Genomic DNA, 15,301 nt, shown 5'->3' with positions numbered 1-15,301 from the left:
CATCAAGTTTTTGTACGTCCCGTTGAACTTGGTTACCGTCTTGTTCATTTCAAGAAACTAGGTCGCACATTAGTGCATTGTATGGTACTCGACATGACTTATTTTGTTGAGAAACAACTCGGTAATGCATAGTAAAAAATGATCATTTGGTTGCACATTTTTATTCATGAAATTCTTGAAAATGTCAGACCATGATTCTGCTAATACTTTCTCTTCTTCTAGTGTCCATTGTTGAGGGGCTCAATTTTTTATCGTGTTTTTTCATTTCCACTTCCTTTGGGGTCAAACGATATGAGATTGGGATTCGGGTTGCATTTCCCGAACAAACCTGATTTTCGGCTTCGTCAAGGATTGGTTTCCCCAAATGTATTTAGGGGGGGGGGGGGGGGGGGGGGGATTTATGGAATATAATTGGGCTAACAAGTGTCATAATGTAATGTGTTGATTAAGAATTTGTTGAGGTTGGGGTGGGGGAGAAAAATAAGTGTGGTCCATGGCACCACCGCACATTGGTTGTTGTGGTACTGCTATGGTGACACCACCTTACATTATGTTGTAGGGCTTGTAGACCCACCGGCCTAACACATGTTCAAAATTACCATATTAATAGTGGGACAAATAACTATTCAATCAGAAAAATGTCAACTTTTTATTTTATGTTGCTGATTTTACACTTATCAAGTAAAATTAAATGTGAAAAAAGTAATTCACCTCACGACCTGGCATATTTCATTATAGGATGTTCTTTTATCTTTAAATTTCATCTAACTAAGTGTTACTTTTCATGATTTTCTATCCAATATTTACTGCATAAAAGAAATAGACAATGGTATGTGCCATTTCTCATCAAATTTATACTACATAGCGATGCATGCATAACATATAATCTTGAAGAAATTAAAATGTAATTACATTACAATCCTTATTTACTTGATATGAGAATGACTATGATGGAAGATAATTAAAAACATTAAAATAAAAGTAAACGATATAAATACATAGAAATTAATTTATAGGGACCGGAAATACACAAAGAGGGTTTGCCTTTTGCAGGGTGATCCCATATTTCTCATTCATATCCAATTCGTTATGTCCAAGTCCACCATCAAGCTTCCAATTAAAATTATTGAGTAATGATCCCAACATCACGGGAAGCACACGATTTGCAAGTGGTAAACCAGGACAAATTCTCCGTCCGGCGCCAAAGGGAACTAGTTCAAAATCACGACCCCGAACATCAAGACTTGAAGTCAAAAACCTTTCTGGCTTGAACTTCATTGAGTCCTCCCAAAAGGTCGAGTCTCGTCCTATGGCCCATGAATTGACTAGCACTTGGGTACCTTTTGGTATAATGTAGTCGTTGAGTTTGATCTCAGTATGATTTTTTCGTGGGATTAAGAAGGGGATTGGTGGATGAATCCGTAGGGTTTCTTTCAAGATGCATGCTAAGTAAGGCAACCTTAATATGTCAGATTCTTCTACCATCTTCCCCTTACCAATAACGTCTTTGAGCTCCTTTTGGGCTCTGGTCAAGGTGTGTGGATTACATAGTATTTCTGTCATTGCCCATTCTAACGAGCTTAAAGTCGTATCGGTGCCAGCCGCAAACAAATCCTACAAACATATATAAATAATAACATATTAATTTTAGAAATGAGAAATAAAACTACTGAATCGATTTTTGGTAACAAAAATTATTTGGAAACAATCAAATAGTATTATGAAATTTATTGCAATGTTGTTGGTAGAAGAGTTTAAAATTAGTGCACACATGTTTACTAATGGAGATTGATAGTGTCAACCTCTTGTAACAAATTGAAAGTAAAGTTGAGTTAGAATTAGAACTTAAAGGAGTTGGTTATTGGGATGAGCTTTAAAATTGGACAGGAACCGAACCGATTTGGAACCAGAATCGGATTTGTCATACTATATGAGCTGAGAACCAGACTTTCGGTGTTGGTAATGGTACTGATTTTTTGGTTATTTTTAGAACAAAATCAGTTTTTGTGATTTGCAACAATAATGCACTTTCAAAATGGAACCAATTTAGAACCATGAATATCAATAGACTTTCAAAATGGAACTAATAATATCAATGCACTTTCAAAATAGAATCAAGAATAGCAATTTACTTTCAAAATGGAACCAAAATAGTAATGCATTTTCAAAATGGAGCAAAGAATAACAACACACTTTCAAAATGGAACCAAGAATAATAATGTTGAAACTATTAAAAAAAACGCAACAAATATAGGTTGTCTTCTGGGGTCTGTATATGATTCAATATCTAACAAAAATATGTCTTTTTTACATTCTAAAATAAATTACACATTTGAGAAAATGAAGTAATTCCGATTTAATACAAGTGAGTTATGTATATTTTTAAAAATAGGACAAAAATAAAAAATAAAAATGTTGAAATAGAAAAAAACAGAGCATTGATATTTATCTTTCCAAGCTTGTAACTGTTTCAATATTCAAGCAAAAGATGTCTTTTTAGTCTAAAATGGAGTACAAACAACAAATCATATGTTGGAACAAAATCAAGTAACTCCAACTTCATATGAGTGATTTATGCTTATTTTATAAAGCAGGACAGAATAATAAAATATTCTGAAAGCATACAATCAACTGCATGGATAATGTCTTTTTAAATTTAAGATCCGGTTCCGGTTCAGGTTTTTGAATAGCGTTTAGAGGACCAAACCGATCTTAAAACTGGGATTGGAATTTTTTATTTTGCATAGCCAAGAACCGAGCCGCTTGAAAATATAGGTCAAATTCTTGTTTTTCGGGTTCTTCTTGTAACACCTAGTTTTCGTGATTTTCTAATTTCGGGACATCCATTTTGCATAACCAAGAATCGCACCACTTGAAAATACATGTCCAGTTTTTTTTCCCAGTACTTCCTGTAACATCGAGTTTCCGTGATGTTCTAATTTCCAGACATTGGGTCAGAATTTGATCGAGTAAGGTCTTGGGCTTCAAAGGAATAGAGTCTAGAGCCTTTTGGATGTTGATAATTTTGGATTTAAGTTATTAAAGTCCTCGATTTGTGCCTTGAAGCAAAAGGGTAAAATTAGAAATGTGATATTTCAGGCTTCTTTCATGAACTAAGGATTTTAGATTGATACTGTAACATCCCGAAATATCAAGAGTAGAGTTGAAGGGCTAAAAGAGTAAATTGGGAAAGAGCGACTCGACGAGTCCATGTGTGGACTCGGCGAGTAGAGTCGCGACTTGGTCGCGTGTTAAGTGGCCGACTCGGCGAGTCAGTGTATTGGACTTGGCGAGTAGGCGCTGAGTGGAGAAAACCCTAATTCTCGGGGTTGAGCCTTATATAATGATCATTATGTCTTCCTCCCAGCCTCTTTATCACCCCTTGAGCCCCAGAAAACCCTAAATCGCGGAGAAGCACCATTTTTGAGTGGATTGGAGCTTGGAGAAGTAATGGTTGAAGGAATTTTGGGAAGATTGAAGGCTTGGAGCAAGGGGATTTGCTTGGATTCGAATTGCATTGCAGTTGGGGCATCACTTAGAGGTAGTATCTCGTTTTTGACCTGTTGATTATGTTGTTTCTTCATTTTGGGGTTTGTGAGAAGTTGTCTATGGATGAAATGGGAAGTCTAGAGGTTAGATCTGAGGTTGCTACCTCAGATCTGGAAGGGAGAAGAATCAGAGAGCATGAAAGTCCCTGTGTTGGGGTGTTTAGTGAAGCTTGCATGTCCCAAACCCTAGCCCCAATGTGCAAACGGCTTAGATCTCTTTGGATTCACGTAAAGTTTGCCACTTTACGTTATGGATGAGTGGTAGGAGGCTAGATCTATGTCTTGGAGCAGTTGCATGGCCTGGAATGCTTCGGAATGTATTCAGACCGGTGGTACTCGGCGAGTCACATGGGTGGACTCGACGAGTTGGACGAAGATGGCCTGGAACTCGGCGAGTTGTATGAACAACTCGGCGAGTAGGTTGAAGATAGCCGTAGACTCGGCGAGTCTGTTCTTAGACTTGACGAGTCTTGACGAAGAGTCCCAAATATTTCCTGGTTGAGTCGAGAATCGGTGAGTCAAGGGATGACTCGGTGAGTTGGGTGTGAGTGGACTCAGAGTTGTGGGACTCGGCGAGTCTCGTGGTGACTCGACGATTTGAGTCGCGATATGGGGAAGTTCTAATTATGGGAACTCGACGAGTCACAGGGTTGACTCGGCGAGTAGAGTCAGTCAAGGGTTGACCTAGACTGAGGACTTTGATTTCGACCAAGGGTTGGCCGTTGAGTTTTAGGGTTTGGACAGCGATGTGGCCTTTGGGCCAAGAGAGAGATAAAATAGTCTTTTACCCATAAGAGGGTGTTATGAGAGGATTTATTCTAGCCTCGAGAGTTATATTCATGAGAGTATTTGCCTTACGTGTTAGGCGGTGGCGAGTTCGAGATTCAAGTGTGGGGATATCTGCTTTCTGCTTGCCAGGTGAGTCTTCTCACTATACTTTACCTTGAGTAGGTAACCAGAGTTATGTGATTAGAGTATTTGTATGCTATATGTACGTGATGTGTTGTACTGCATTATTTCTATGTGATTTATGTTGTGCATGTTTATAGAGTTGGAACCGGAAGGTTCCCAGAGTTAGAACCTGAGGGTTCACAGAGTTTGGGTGCACGGACCCACAGAGTTATAGCCTCGAGTGGGTAATATGTGTTATGTGTGGTATTTTGGGGAACTCACTAAGCTTCGTGCTTACAGTGTTTTGTTTGATGTTTTACAGGTTTCTTTCTGTATCACGGGACGGCACCGGCTTGATTGTACACACCAGAGAAAGAGTCATATTTTGGAGGATCTTGGTTTTCTATGCAAGTGAAAATGGAGTTATGTTTTGTAAATCGACTATGAATAAGATTTTAAACAAGTGTTTCTAAGAGTAAAATGACTATTTTAAATGAAAAATTTGTCTTGAAATTTACGGTGTTACAAGTTGGTATCAGAGCCTTGGTTTGAGGGATTCGGATGCGCCTTCGGGTAAATCTGGACTTAAACTGAGGAAGTACGAAAAGTTTTTAAAGAAATAATTTTCTAAAAGTGAATAAGAGTTCAAAGAGAAAGCAAGAAGGAGCAGTGTGTACAATCAGCCAGAGCCCGAACGGTGATTTTCCAAAATACCCTTATTTTTGTGTTATGAGATATGTATGATGCACTTTATGAGATATTATTGCATGCTAGAGACAGGCTAGGTATTTCATATGTTAGGACTAGAGTGGCCTGATTTGTGATGCCTTAGCCTAGGACTCATTGTTATATGTGTTATGTTTTAAGTATGTGATGAGTGAGAGTATCCAGTTAGAACCCATGAGGGGTAGAGTTACAGAGTTCGGTGGTACTTTCGAGGATGAGCTGAGAAGGTGGAGTTATCACAGAGAGGGAGTCCTATGTATCCTTCGATGCTCGAATGTTGCTTGCTTTGTGCTTTGTGGAACTCTCGATGATGGGAGTCAGCTACCAAGTGAATATGACGATATTCAGGAGGTAGATGGCTGGCATCATTAGGAGCTCTTCGGCAGCTGATAGCAAAGAAGTGGGAGGACGACGGAAGAGCCTAGGGAATAACCCTATCCAGATGAGTGCGCTTGTAGAGTAGAGAATTTCGCTGGGGAGCGAGCACGCGCGATGGGATTGGTGAAAGAGCAGGTCGAGCAGCTATTTAGAAGCTCTGGGATGGTCCGTGTGGAAAGTATGGGTAGATGTGGCAGGTAGTATGGGCCCGTACTACTGAAAGCAGAGGACCCATACTTGACACAGGGAGTATTTTGAAGGTTCTAAAGAGCAGATTGAGGAGTGATGTTATGGTTTGAGTACCATACATCGGAGCGGATCGAGGAGTGATATTATGGTTCGGGTACCATACATCAGGGCAGGTTGAGGAGTGATGTTATGGTTCGGGTACCATACATCAGAGTAGATTGAGGAGCGATGTTATGGTTTGCATACCATACATCGGAGCGGATCAAGGAGTGATGTTATGGTTCGGGTACCATACATCAGGGCAGATTGAGGGGTGGTGTTATGGTTCGGGTACCATACATCAGAGCAGATTGAGGAGTGATGTTATGGTTCGGGTACCATACATCAGAGCAGATTGAGGAGTGATGTTATGGTCCGGGTACCATACATCGGAGAGAATTGGGGAGTGATGTCATGGTTAGGGTACCATACATCGGGGCATATTGAGAAGAGATGTCGTGGAAGGAGTACCATGGTTCGTAGTGAATGATGTTTGTGGTTCTCTGGTTATTCGGTCACGAGTAAGTTCGAAGAGGCATCCCTTGAGAGGGAGATCGAGAGTCCCTCAGAGTATTCTAGTAAGGAGTCAGTGGAAGGGAGAATTTCGATCTGAGTTGAGTGATCAGTCGATAAAGGAGATGTCACCTCTTATGATCGGGGAGGTACTAATTATGTAAGTGTGAGAATATGAGAAGCATGATGTTTTGGTTTTGGGTTTAGGGGTAAACCTTGCAGGTCGTCATTGATGATGATTTCCCCCCAGAGTATCAGGTAACATGTGTGCCGCGAGGCAGTGATCTATCATGAGCAGATAGTCAGTTGGGACTAAGATAGTCGAGGGCCACGCTATACCTAATTGAGTATAGTCGGGTGTATGGTAGTGGTATCAGTGGGGAGTTCAGTCGAGTTTAGCGGTGCAGAGAGTTTTCTATCCATGGGGTGTTGAATATGGGAGTGGGTCCTTGTTCGTGGGGTGATCCCGGTGTTGGAGCGTTGGTTGATGAGTTGAGGTGAGGGGTACGGTGATTTTATGGTTCAGTCTATGAGCCAGGGATGTTGTTGAGCAGTTGATTTGTTGGTACTAGATTGGTAAGATATTTGGAACGACTAGAGGCAGACGTGACGAGAAGTTCTTGAGGAGTTCATCAGAGGTTCAGAGTATATGAAGTCGATTCATTTCCGTAAGGGGGATTATCGGGCGTTGTGTAGCACTTCCGGGGGCAGGTGCGATTTTGCTGGAGAATATAGTTATGGAATAGTTGTGTGCTATTTGGTGACGGTTTGAACCCTAAGTGGGGGAGAACCGGGTGCCGTATGTAAGAAAGCAGAGATTTGTCAGGAGCAGTTATAAGTGGAGTATAGAGATATGCGGTAAGAAATCATGAGACCATAGATGTCGGTGATCGAGGAAAGGGGTCGGAGTGAGTTAATGCGGGAAGTACTTGTTTGAGAAGGATGAATGTCTCCACGACAGGTGTTTATTAGTCAGGAATCTGGTATTGGTCAGTGTTGGGGCAAGTAGATAAAGAATGATTGGGCAGCCAACTCCCGGGTCGGTATGCGTATCCTTGTTTGGGTTTTGAGTGGCGGGAAAAAGGGTTTCGGAGAATTATCAGCGTATTTCGTAGCGTTAGCGTTTCTTCGTATTGCAATTGGGAAATTGAATACACCGAAGTTGCAACTTGGGAAAGATGAAGATCTAGTTACGGGGTTCAGAGGGAATGTATTATTGCATCTATATGGTGCTTGGGGCAGGAAACCTGTGGTTGTGGCAGGATCTTGTGATGATCGGTGGGGGTGTTCCGAGGTATCCGGGTATTGATATCTTTATTTCGAAGTTATTCGTGAATCTTGAGTTGAGACGACTTGTGGTATATCAGGTATCTATGGAACTAGTGATAGCCCTTCGAGTATGGGCATCCAGGGAGATTACTTGGGAGAGTGGATCTTCGCAAGGGTGGGCATCTGTTATGACGATTGCCTCCAGAGTCTGTGATGAATATTCGAGACGAGTATGGGTAGCCGCCTATGATAGTCTGTGGAGCACGAGCTAGTGGAGTCAGAGGGTGTTGTGATACTGCGGGGAGCCGTAGTACTCACTAGTCAGAGGGTGTTGTGATACTGCGGAGAGCCGTAGTACTCACTAGTCAGAGGGTGTTGTGATACTGCGGGGAGCCGTAGTACTCACTAGTCAGAGGGTGTTGTGATACCGCGGGGAGTCGTAGTGCTCACTATATGGCAAGAGAGTGTGATGATGGAATGTTCTCCGATCAGTGTATGATGTGGAAGAGTTTTGGGCTTGAGTAGCCCTAGTATTGAGTTTTTGGAACCTGGATGTTGGACCGGGGACGAGACTGGGGTCCCCGTCTCTGTCGGGGAATGTGGTGAGATGGCAAGGGATATGCGCAGCAGAAACCAGAGATCAGAGTGGAGATGATCCTCGGTTGGATTGTACTTTCTTACATAAGGAAAAGAGAATTTCTTGACTTGCGTGTCACGGGGCCGGGATAGTGGTCACGGGGAGGAAGTTAGTGGGATATTTGGATCATGATTTGGGTGACCTTTGGAGGCTCAGCTGTGGAGTCAAAAGCTGACCTGGTGCTCAGTTTCGAAGAGGGATATGTGATGAGCTAGAGCTTATCCTGATGATGTCGGAGGACACCTCAGAGGGAGTGAACGATTCAGACGCTCAAAGACATGCTTCGGGCATGTGTATTAGATTTCGGAGGGTGTTGCGGCACGTATTTATCCTTGGTTGAGTTATCCTATTTCAACAGCCATCATTAGTGCATTGGTATGCCACCCATTGTGCTGTTGTATGGGAGGAAGTGTTGGATCCTCATTTACTGGGGAAAGTGTTGATTCGCGGAAGTGAAAGTTGTAGTGAGAATGGATGATTTGGAGTATGGTGGTCGAACACTGTGTCTGTGACAGTGGTATGGAATGACATCATGATGGGATGTCTGCTGAGGACGCGGAAGGATTCCGCGGGTGTAGAGCCAAGAGTCTCAGGATGGATGTAGGGATGGAGTCTGGGACTCCCAACTTGATTCTGATCGAGGGCTGTGTGCGTAGTGGTGGTTTCTCCTGGGGATGTTAGAGACGTCATCATTGTGACGGGTTTTCCTAACCCGAGAGTGCGAAGGTTGGTGCGGCATGGGTGTGTGATTGCAAGAAGAGGACTCATGGGAGTTGCTCTGGGATTTAAGAGTGGGTCTTTCCGTCGTCACGGATTGGATAGAGAGGGATTCGAATCGGGGATCCGATGGTTCATGTCTTCTAACCCTTATGGGTCGAGTGATTGTTGAGATTTGGGGCAGTGATACTTCATGGGTAATTCTCGGATCGATGTGTGTGGTCATCAGAGGGTGCATCCGGTGCCCGGTTCGAGACAATGGTCAGGACACCGTAAGGAAATGGAAAGTGTGTTCGAGTTTCGATGGGTATGCCTTGTGAGATCTGGTCCGATTAAGGCCAGGTGGCACGTTGTGGGAGTAATTCTGGAGTTGAGTTACTGTAGGCTTCGAGGGCGAAGCCTAATTTAAGTGGGGGAGAATTGTAACATCCCGAAATATCAAGAGTAGAGTTGAAGGGCTAAAAGAGTAAATTGGGAAAGAGCGACTCGGCGAGTCCATGTGTGGACTCGACGAGTAGAGTCGCGACTTGGTCGCGTGTTAAGTGGCCGACTCGGCGAGTCAGTGTATTGGACTCGGCGAGTAGGCACTGAGTGGAGAAAACCCTAATGCTCGGGGTTGAGCCTTATATAATGATCATTATGTCTTCCTCCCAGCCTCTTTATCACCCCTTGAGCCCCAGAAAACCCTAAATCGCGGAGAAGCACCATTTTTGAGTGGATTGGAGCTTGGAGAAGTAATGGTTGAAGGAATTTTGGGAAGACTGAAGGCTTGGAGCAAGGGGCTTTTCTTGGATTCGAATTGCATTGCAGTTGGGGCATCACTTAGAGGTAGTATCTCGTTTTTGACCTGTTGATTATGTTGTTTCTTCATTTTGGGGTTTGTGAGAAGTTGTCTATGGATGAAATGGGAAGTCTAGAGGTTAGATCTGAGGTTGCTACCTCAGATCTGGAAGGGAGAAGAATCAGAGAGCATGAAAGTCCCTGTGTTGGGGTGTTTAGTGAAGCTTGCATGTCCCAAACCCTAGTCCCAATGTGCAAACGGCTTAGATCTCTTTGGATTCACGTAAAGTTTGCCACTTTACGTGATGGATGAGTGGTAGGAGGCTAGATCTATGTCTTGGAGCAGTTGCATGGCCTGGAATGCTTCGGAATGTATTCAGACCGGCGGTACTCGGCGAGTCACATGGGTGGACTCGACGAGTTGGACGAAGATGGCCTGGAACTCGGTGAGTTGTATGAACAACTCGGCGAGTAGGTTAAAGATAGCCGTAGACTCGGCGAGTCTGTTCTTGGACTCGACGAGTCTTGACGAAGAGTCCCAAATATTTCCTGGTTGAGTCGAGAATCGGTGAGTCAAGGGATGACTCGGTGAGTTGGGTGTGAGTGGACTCAGAGTTGTGGGACTCGGCGAGTCTCGTGGTGACTCGACGAGTTGAGTCGCGATATGGGGAAGTTCTGATTATGGGAACTCGACGAGTCACAGGGTTGACTCGGCGAGTAGAGTCAGTCAAGGGTTGACCTAGACTGAGGACTTTGATTTCGACCAAAGGTTGGCCGTTGAGTTTTAGGGTTTGGACAGCGATGTGGCCTTTGGGCCAAGAGAGAGATAAAATAGTCTTTTACCCATAAGAGGGTGTTATGAGAGGATTTATTCTAGCCTCGAGAGTTATATTCATGAGAGTATTTGCCTTACGTGTTAGGCGGTGGCGAGTTCGAGATTCAAGTGTGGGGATATCTGCTTTCTGCTTGCCAAGTGAGTCTTCTCACTATACTTTACCTTGAGTAGGTAACCAGAGTTATGTGATTAGAGTATTTGTATGATATATGTACGTGATGTGTTGTACTGCATTATTTCTATGTGATTTATGTTGTGCATGTTTATAGAGTTGGAACCGGAAGGTTCCCAGAGTTAGAACCTGAGGGTTCACAGAGTTTGGGTGCACGGACCCACAGAGTTATAGCCTCGAGTGGCTAATATGTGTTATGTGTGGTATTTTGGGGAACTCACTAAGCTTCGTGCTTACAGTGTTTTGTTTGATGTTTTACAGGTTTCTTTCTGTATCGCGGGACGGCACCGGCTTGATTGTACACACCAGAGAAAGAGTCATATTTTGGAGGATCTTGGTTTTCTATGCAAGTGAAAATGGAGTTATGTTTTGTAAATCGACTATGAATAAGATTTTAAACAAGTGTTTCTAAGAGTAAAATGACTATTTTAAATGAAAAATTTGTCTTGAAATTTACGGTGTTACAGATACGTTTTTAGTCAAAAGTAACTAGATAGATATGTGGGACTCGTTAATACCTTTTCGTGCATATAAAGATTGATGAAAATGGAGTTCAAACAAAGAATGTATGATTGAGTGAATTTGAAATGGAAATTGGGAAATTTACCCGATTGTAGGTGATGAATAGAGGACACAAATATAATGACCTATGTTGAGCGTAGGTTATGCTACATTGATCATAGTTGTTGCATACCAAAACCCTAACCCTAAGGTTTTGAGCCATATTTAAGGGCTCTAACTTCTTGGGATCATTCCCATGACTAGCCTCAATTACCTCATATCATTCCTTAAGAAACCCTAGACTCCACTCGATTGTTTTGAGCCTTGGCATCTTTTGTGAGCTTATTTTCCCCATTTGATGGTTGATTCTTGAAGATCAAGGTGTTTGTAAAGTGCATAGAATAAGGGTTCACATATAGATCCAATAAGGTTGCTTCATTCTTGCACCATTATGAGTAAAAAGCTTCTAACTTGCTCATCGGTTTCATAGATCTTTTTATTTTTTATATTTTTCCCTTTTTGGTTCCTTGAGTTAGTATTTAGAAGTTGAGACAACTCCAACAGAATTTGAGCTATATGGAATACTCTTGGGACTTGTTGGACTTGGTAAGTTATGCTTTGGTGCTTGTTCTTTAAGCCATGCAAGTTGTGTTAGCATTTTTTTTTTCATTTTAGTGCTTAGAGTTTAGATCTTGCTAGATGGGAGTGTCTTAATGGGTAAAGTTGGAAAATTTATCCACTAAGACATTACAAAGGTCAATATTTGAAAGTTTGATGGATCGACTTTTTGTATTAAGAGCTTAATAGAGTTTTTAGACTTCCGAGGCTATGCTAAGCATAACATTGTCTATGCTGAGTATAGGAAGGTCCTCTACGTTGAACATAGAGCAGTATGCTCCACTGAGCATAGGTCAATTGAGGGTTGACCATTGACTTTTTGACCGATTTGACTTTTGGTCAACTGCATTGGGATTTAGTCTTGGATGGGTAAAATGGTCTTTTACGCCAAGGAGGATTAGCTATGAACCAAGACTTTTTGGGAGTTAGTTATAACCTTAATTGTTAATTAGGGTTTTATTTTGTGTTTAGCATGAGGATGCTTGATATCCTGAGCTCGAGTTTGTGGTTCATCTTGTATGCTGATTGATGTGAGTTTTCTCGCTATAATTTGTACGAAAGTATATGTCCTTATATGTATGATGTTGTTATGATATATTTTTATGTTAGTCTGACGGATCTGCTATGATTAACGGTGTTTGCGTGTTATTGTTTTGGTGCACATGTCGACATAGTGTGGTAAGGTTGAGGCATTACTGTTTCATATTGTAGGCCAACAAACCCGGGAGCGGTCCAGCTTTATGCTGTAGGCTCAGGGACAATCCAGTCTTATGTTGTGGGCATGATGGGGGCAATCCAGTTATATGTTATGGACCCAGTAAAGGCAATCAAGTCATATGTTGTGGGCTCGGTGGAGGCAATCCAATTTTACAATGTGCATACATTGTATGTGTACTGTTGTATGAGGTATTTTGGGAACTTATTAAGCCCTGACTTATAATTATGGATTAATTTAAATGTTTTTAGGTACTTATCGAATTGCGAATGTGAGACTGTACACGCGCACGTCAACAAATTTATGGTTAAAGATTATGCATCGTTTTGCTTATAACTCTGATTCTGAATTATGGTTTCTAAACAAATGGTTTGATTTAATGTAACTTTATAAAAATAGGTGTTTATTATATTTTAAAAATAAAAAATTTTATTCTTAAATTTGTGACGTTACACTTCCGCTTATCCCTAGTGAGTTACGATGATACTATATAGTTGGTTTTGGTGAAAGGCTACGTATGCTTTTAATAAATTCTTAAAAAACTAAATTCACTTTCATCAATTTAAATACACAACTAAATTAAATGATTCTCAACATATGTATTGTTTTAAAAAAACACAAAATATGAATATAAGTCTGCATTACTATGTTTTTTTAAAATAATAATAAATAAATAAATAAATAAATAAGCAAATAAAAGGTTGCTAACAAATATATAATTATTAGTCATTGAAAAAGATCAAGAGCTTGTAAATTTATAATTTCACTGAAAATCTTTCATTTGTGGCTTGAGGAGTTTTTTCAAATTTCTAATAGTTTTTATTTTGAAAAAACTCCTTAGCTCAACTTCAACAACTACACTAAAATTTTGAGTTTTTGACATCATAGTAATGAAGTTGTTACTTCAACCACATACTAACACTTTATACTAAAAACATATTAATTTAATATTTTAGTGATTAAATTATATATTTTTTTTACTGTTTTTTTCACTTATGTTATATATATAATATCGGGCTTATCTTAAAGTTCTTAATGTAATATTTGTAATTATTTATTATCTAGAAATTAGTTTTTGACATTTATATTAATTATCTAACAAATTACACACTTTTGGCGGAGTAGCACACCATTTTGGTTTGTTATCGTACAAAATCACTAAAAAAAAGTATGGAAACCGGTTGTAGCAAAATTTGACACCAAATTATTATTTTGAAGACTATTGGAAAGGGCTTAATAGCTATTTTAAAAAAAAAAAAAAAAAAAAAAAAATCTTCGTAGGACATCTCCGGAAAAGCTCTTAGATGTCCAATGAAACAAATAGCACAGACAATAATAAAATAGTTATAAATTTAAAAAGAAAATGAAAAAAAAAAAAACGAAAACCTTTATAGTAAATTAGGAAAATAAAGAAAAAGTGTCATGTTTTTTTGGGAAAACCCCAATAATAGTTTTAGCCTTTTAGACTTAAAGACCAATTTAACTTCTGGGTAGTTGAAAGTTGAAACCAAGTCTGAAATACTAAGAAAAATAAATAAATAGGTACCAAAAGCAAGCTCTTGATGTGTGTTCGATTCATCTGATCTGGATTCTCTTCACTGAATTTCAAACACTCGTTTAATACATCATCCTGATTCGATCTATTCCCCAACCTATCTTCAATCAACTCCTCAAAAACCTCAAAAGCCTTCCCAATATAACGAGTCAATCTCCTCCTGATCCCTTGTGGATCGATCTTCCTTAACACCGGAAAAAAGTCCACAAGATTTGGCTTCCCGGCCTCCTCCATCATGTTTCCAACCAGCTCCTTAAACTCTTTACCAGAATCCTCATACGGGTCTGTTAAATCCTTGGAGAAGAATGTGTTGGAGAGGAGATTCAGTGAGGTTCTGAAAGCAGCTCGGCTGATGTTGACTGAATCTCCGGAGTGGCTAGCTTTCCGGCAGTATGCCACCAGTTCTTGCACTTTCTGTCTGCGTAAGTGCTGGTTAGCATCAAGGGAGTTTCTAGAGAAGATGTTGGTGTTAAAGAACCTGCGAAGACTCCGCCACTGGGTGGCGACAGGGAGCCAGACCACGGAGTAAGTGGAATGGTTGTGGGCGGTGAGGGCGTCGGGGATATGGCGGGAGGAGAAAGCAAGGTCTTGCTTTTGGAGGACTTCTTTGGCGGCGGCAGCGGTGGAGATGACTAGTACGGAGGTACGACCAAGGTTTAAGAACATGATTGGGCCATGTATAGCTGCTAGCTTGGCTAGAGACTGGTGTGGTTGGTTGCCGAGCAAGTGGAGGTTTCCGATGATCGGCAGCGGGGCTGGGCCTGGTGGTAGGTTCTTGGGTTTGCCGACTCCAAAAATTGAGAGTGTGGCTCGAGTAAGAGCGTAGGATAAGAACAAACCAAGAGCAATAAGCATAAACTCCATTAATGGTGGCAAGGACGTAGGTGTTGTTGGTTATGCCTGAGTTAAGTGTGTGATATGACCATATATATTGTTGTTTATAGTTAGGTCCCTTATAGTTACCTTGTTTTGCCCACGTTTTAGTTATTTGTTAATTCGAGATGCTTTTTTATACATATTTACAGTTTAAATTAATTGATTGCATAATTCCATCAGCATGAATTAGCATATATAACTTAATATCTAAATTATTGTACCTCGCTAAAATCGCAACCTGTAGTAAATTTTTTGATTTCAGGTCCCCACGATTATCTAAAAAGTAAACATATTTTTAGAATAAACTAAGGTTGTTTATACCCTTTATCCAAGTATTATTAG

General features: G+C 40.8%; 1 protein-coding gene across 1 annotated transcript; it reads right to left on the bottom strand.

Annotated features, from left to right (window-relative positions):
• Nucleotides 1-903: 903 nt before the first annotated feature.
• On the bottom strand, nucleotides 904-15,028 carry LOC145037071 (7-ethoxycoumarin O-deethylase-like). Its single transcript, XM_078985638.1, has 2 exons — nucleotides 14,075-15,028; nucleotides 904-1,614 (listed from the first exon to the last, which is right to left on the bottom strand). Exons 1-2 carry the CDS (start codon nucleotides 14,945-14,947, stop codon nucleotides 1,006-1,008), a joined length of 1,482 nt encoding a protein of 493 aa, XP_078841764.1. The 5' UTR covers nucleotides 14,948-15,028; the 3' UTR covers nucleotides 904-1,005.
• Nucleotides 15,029-15,301: the final 273 nt, after the last annotated feature.

The sequence above is a fragment of the Lactuca saligna genome, chromosome 3 (genome assembly GCF_052625555.1).
Source record: "Lactuca saligna cultivar CGN05327 chromosome 3, ASM5262555v1, whole genome shotgun sequence".
Lineage (NCBI taxonomy): Eukaryota > Viridiplantae > Streptophyta > Magnoliopsida > Asterales > Asteraceae > Lactuca > Lactuca saligna.
Note: the sequence above shows the minus strand (reverse complement) of the source record. Positions and strands in the feature narration are given on the sequence as shown.

Coding starts and splice junctions, on each gene's coding strand:
- LOC145037071 (XM_078985638.1), bottom strand. CDS start 14,947: ATGGAGTTTATGCTTATTGCTCTTGGTTTGTTCTTATCCTACGCTCTT. Junction 1,615..14,074: donor ACATCAAGAGCTTGCTTTTG/GTACCTATTTAT, acceptor ATATGTTTGTAG/GATTTGTTTGCGGCTGGCAC.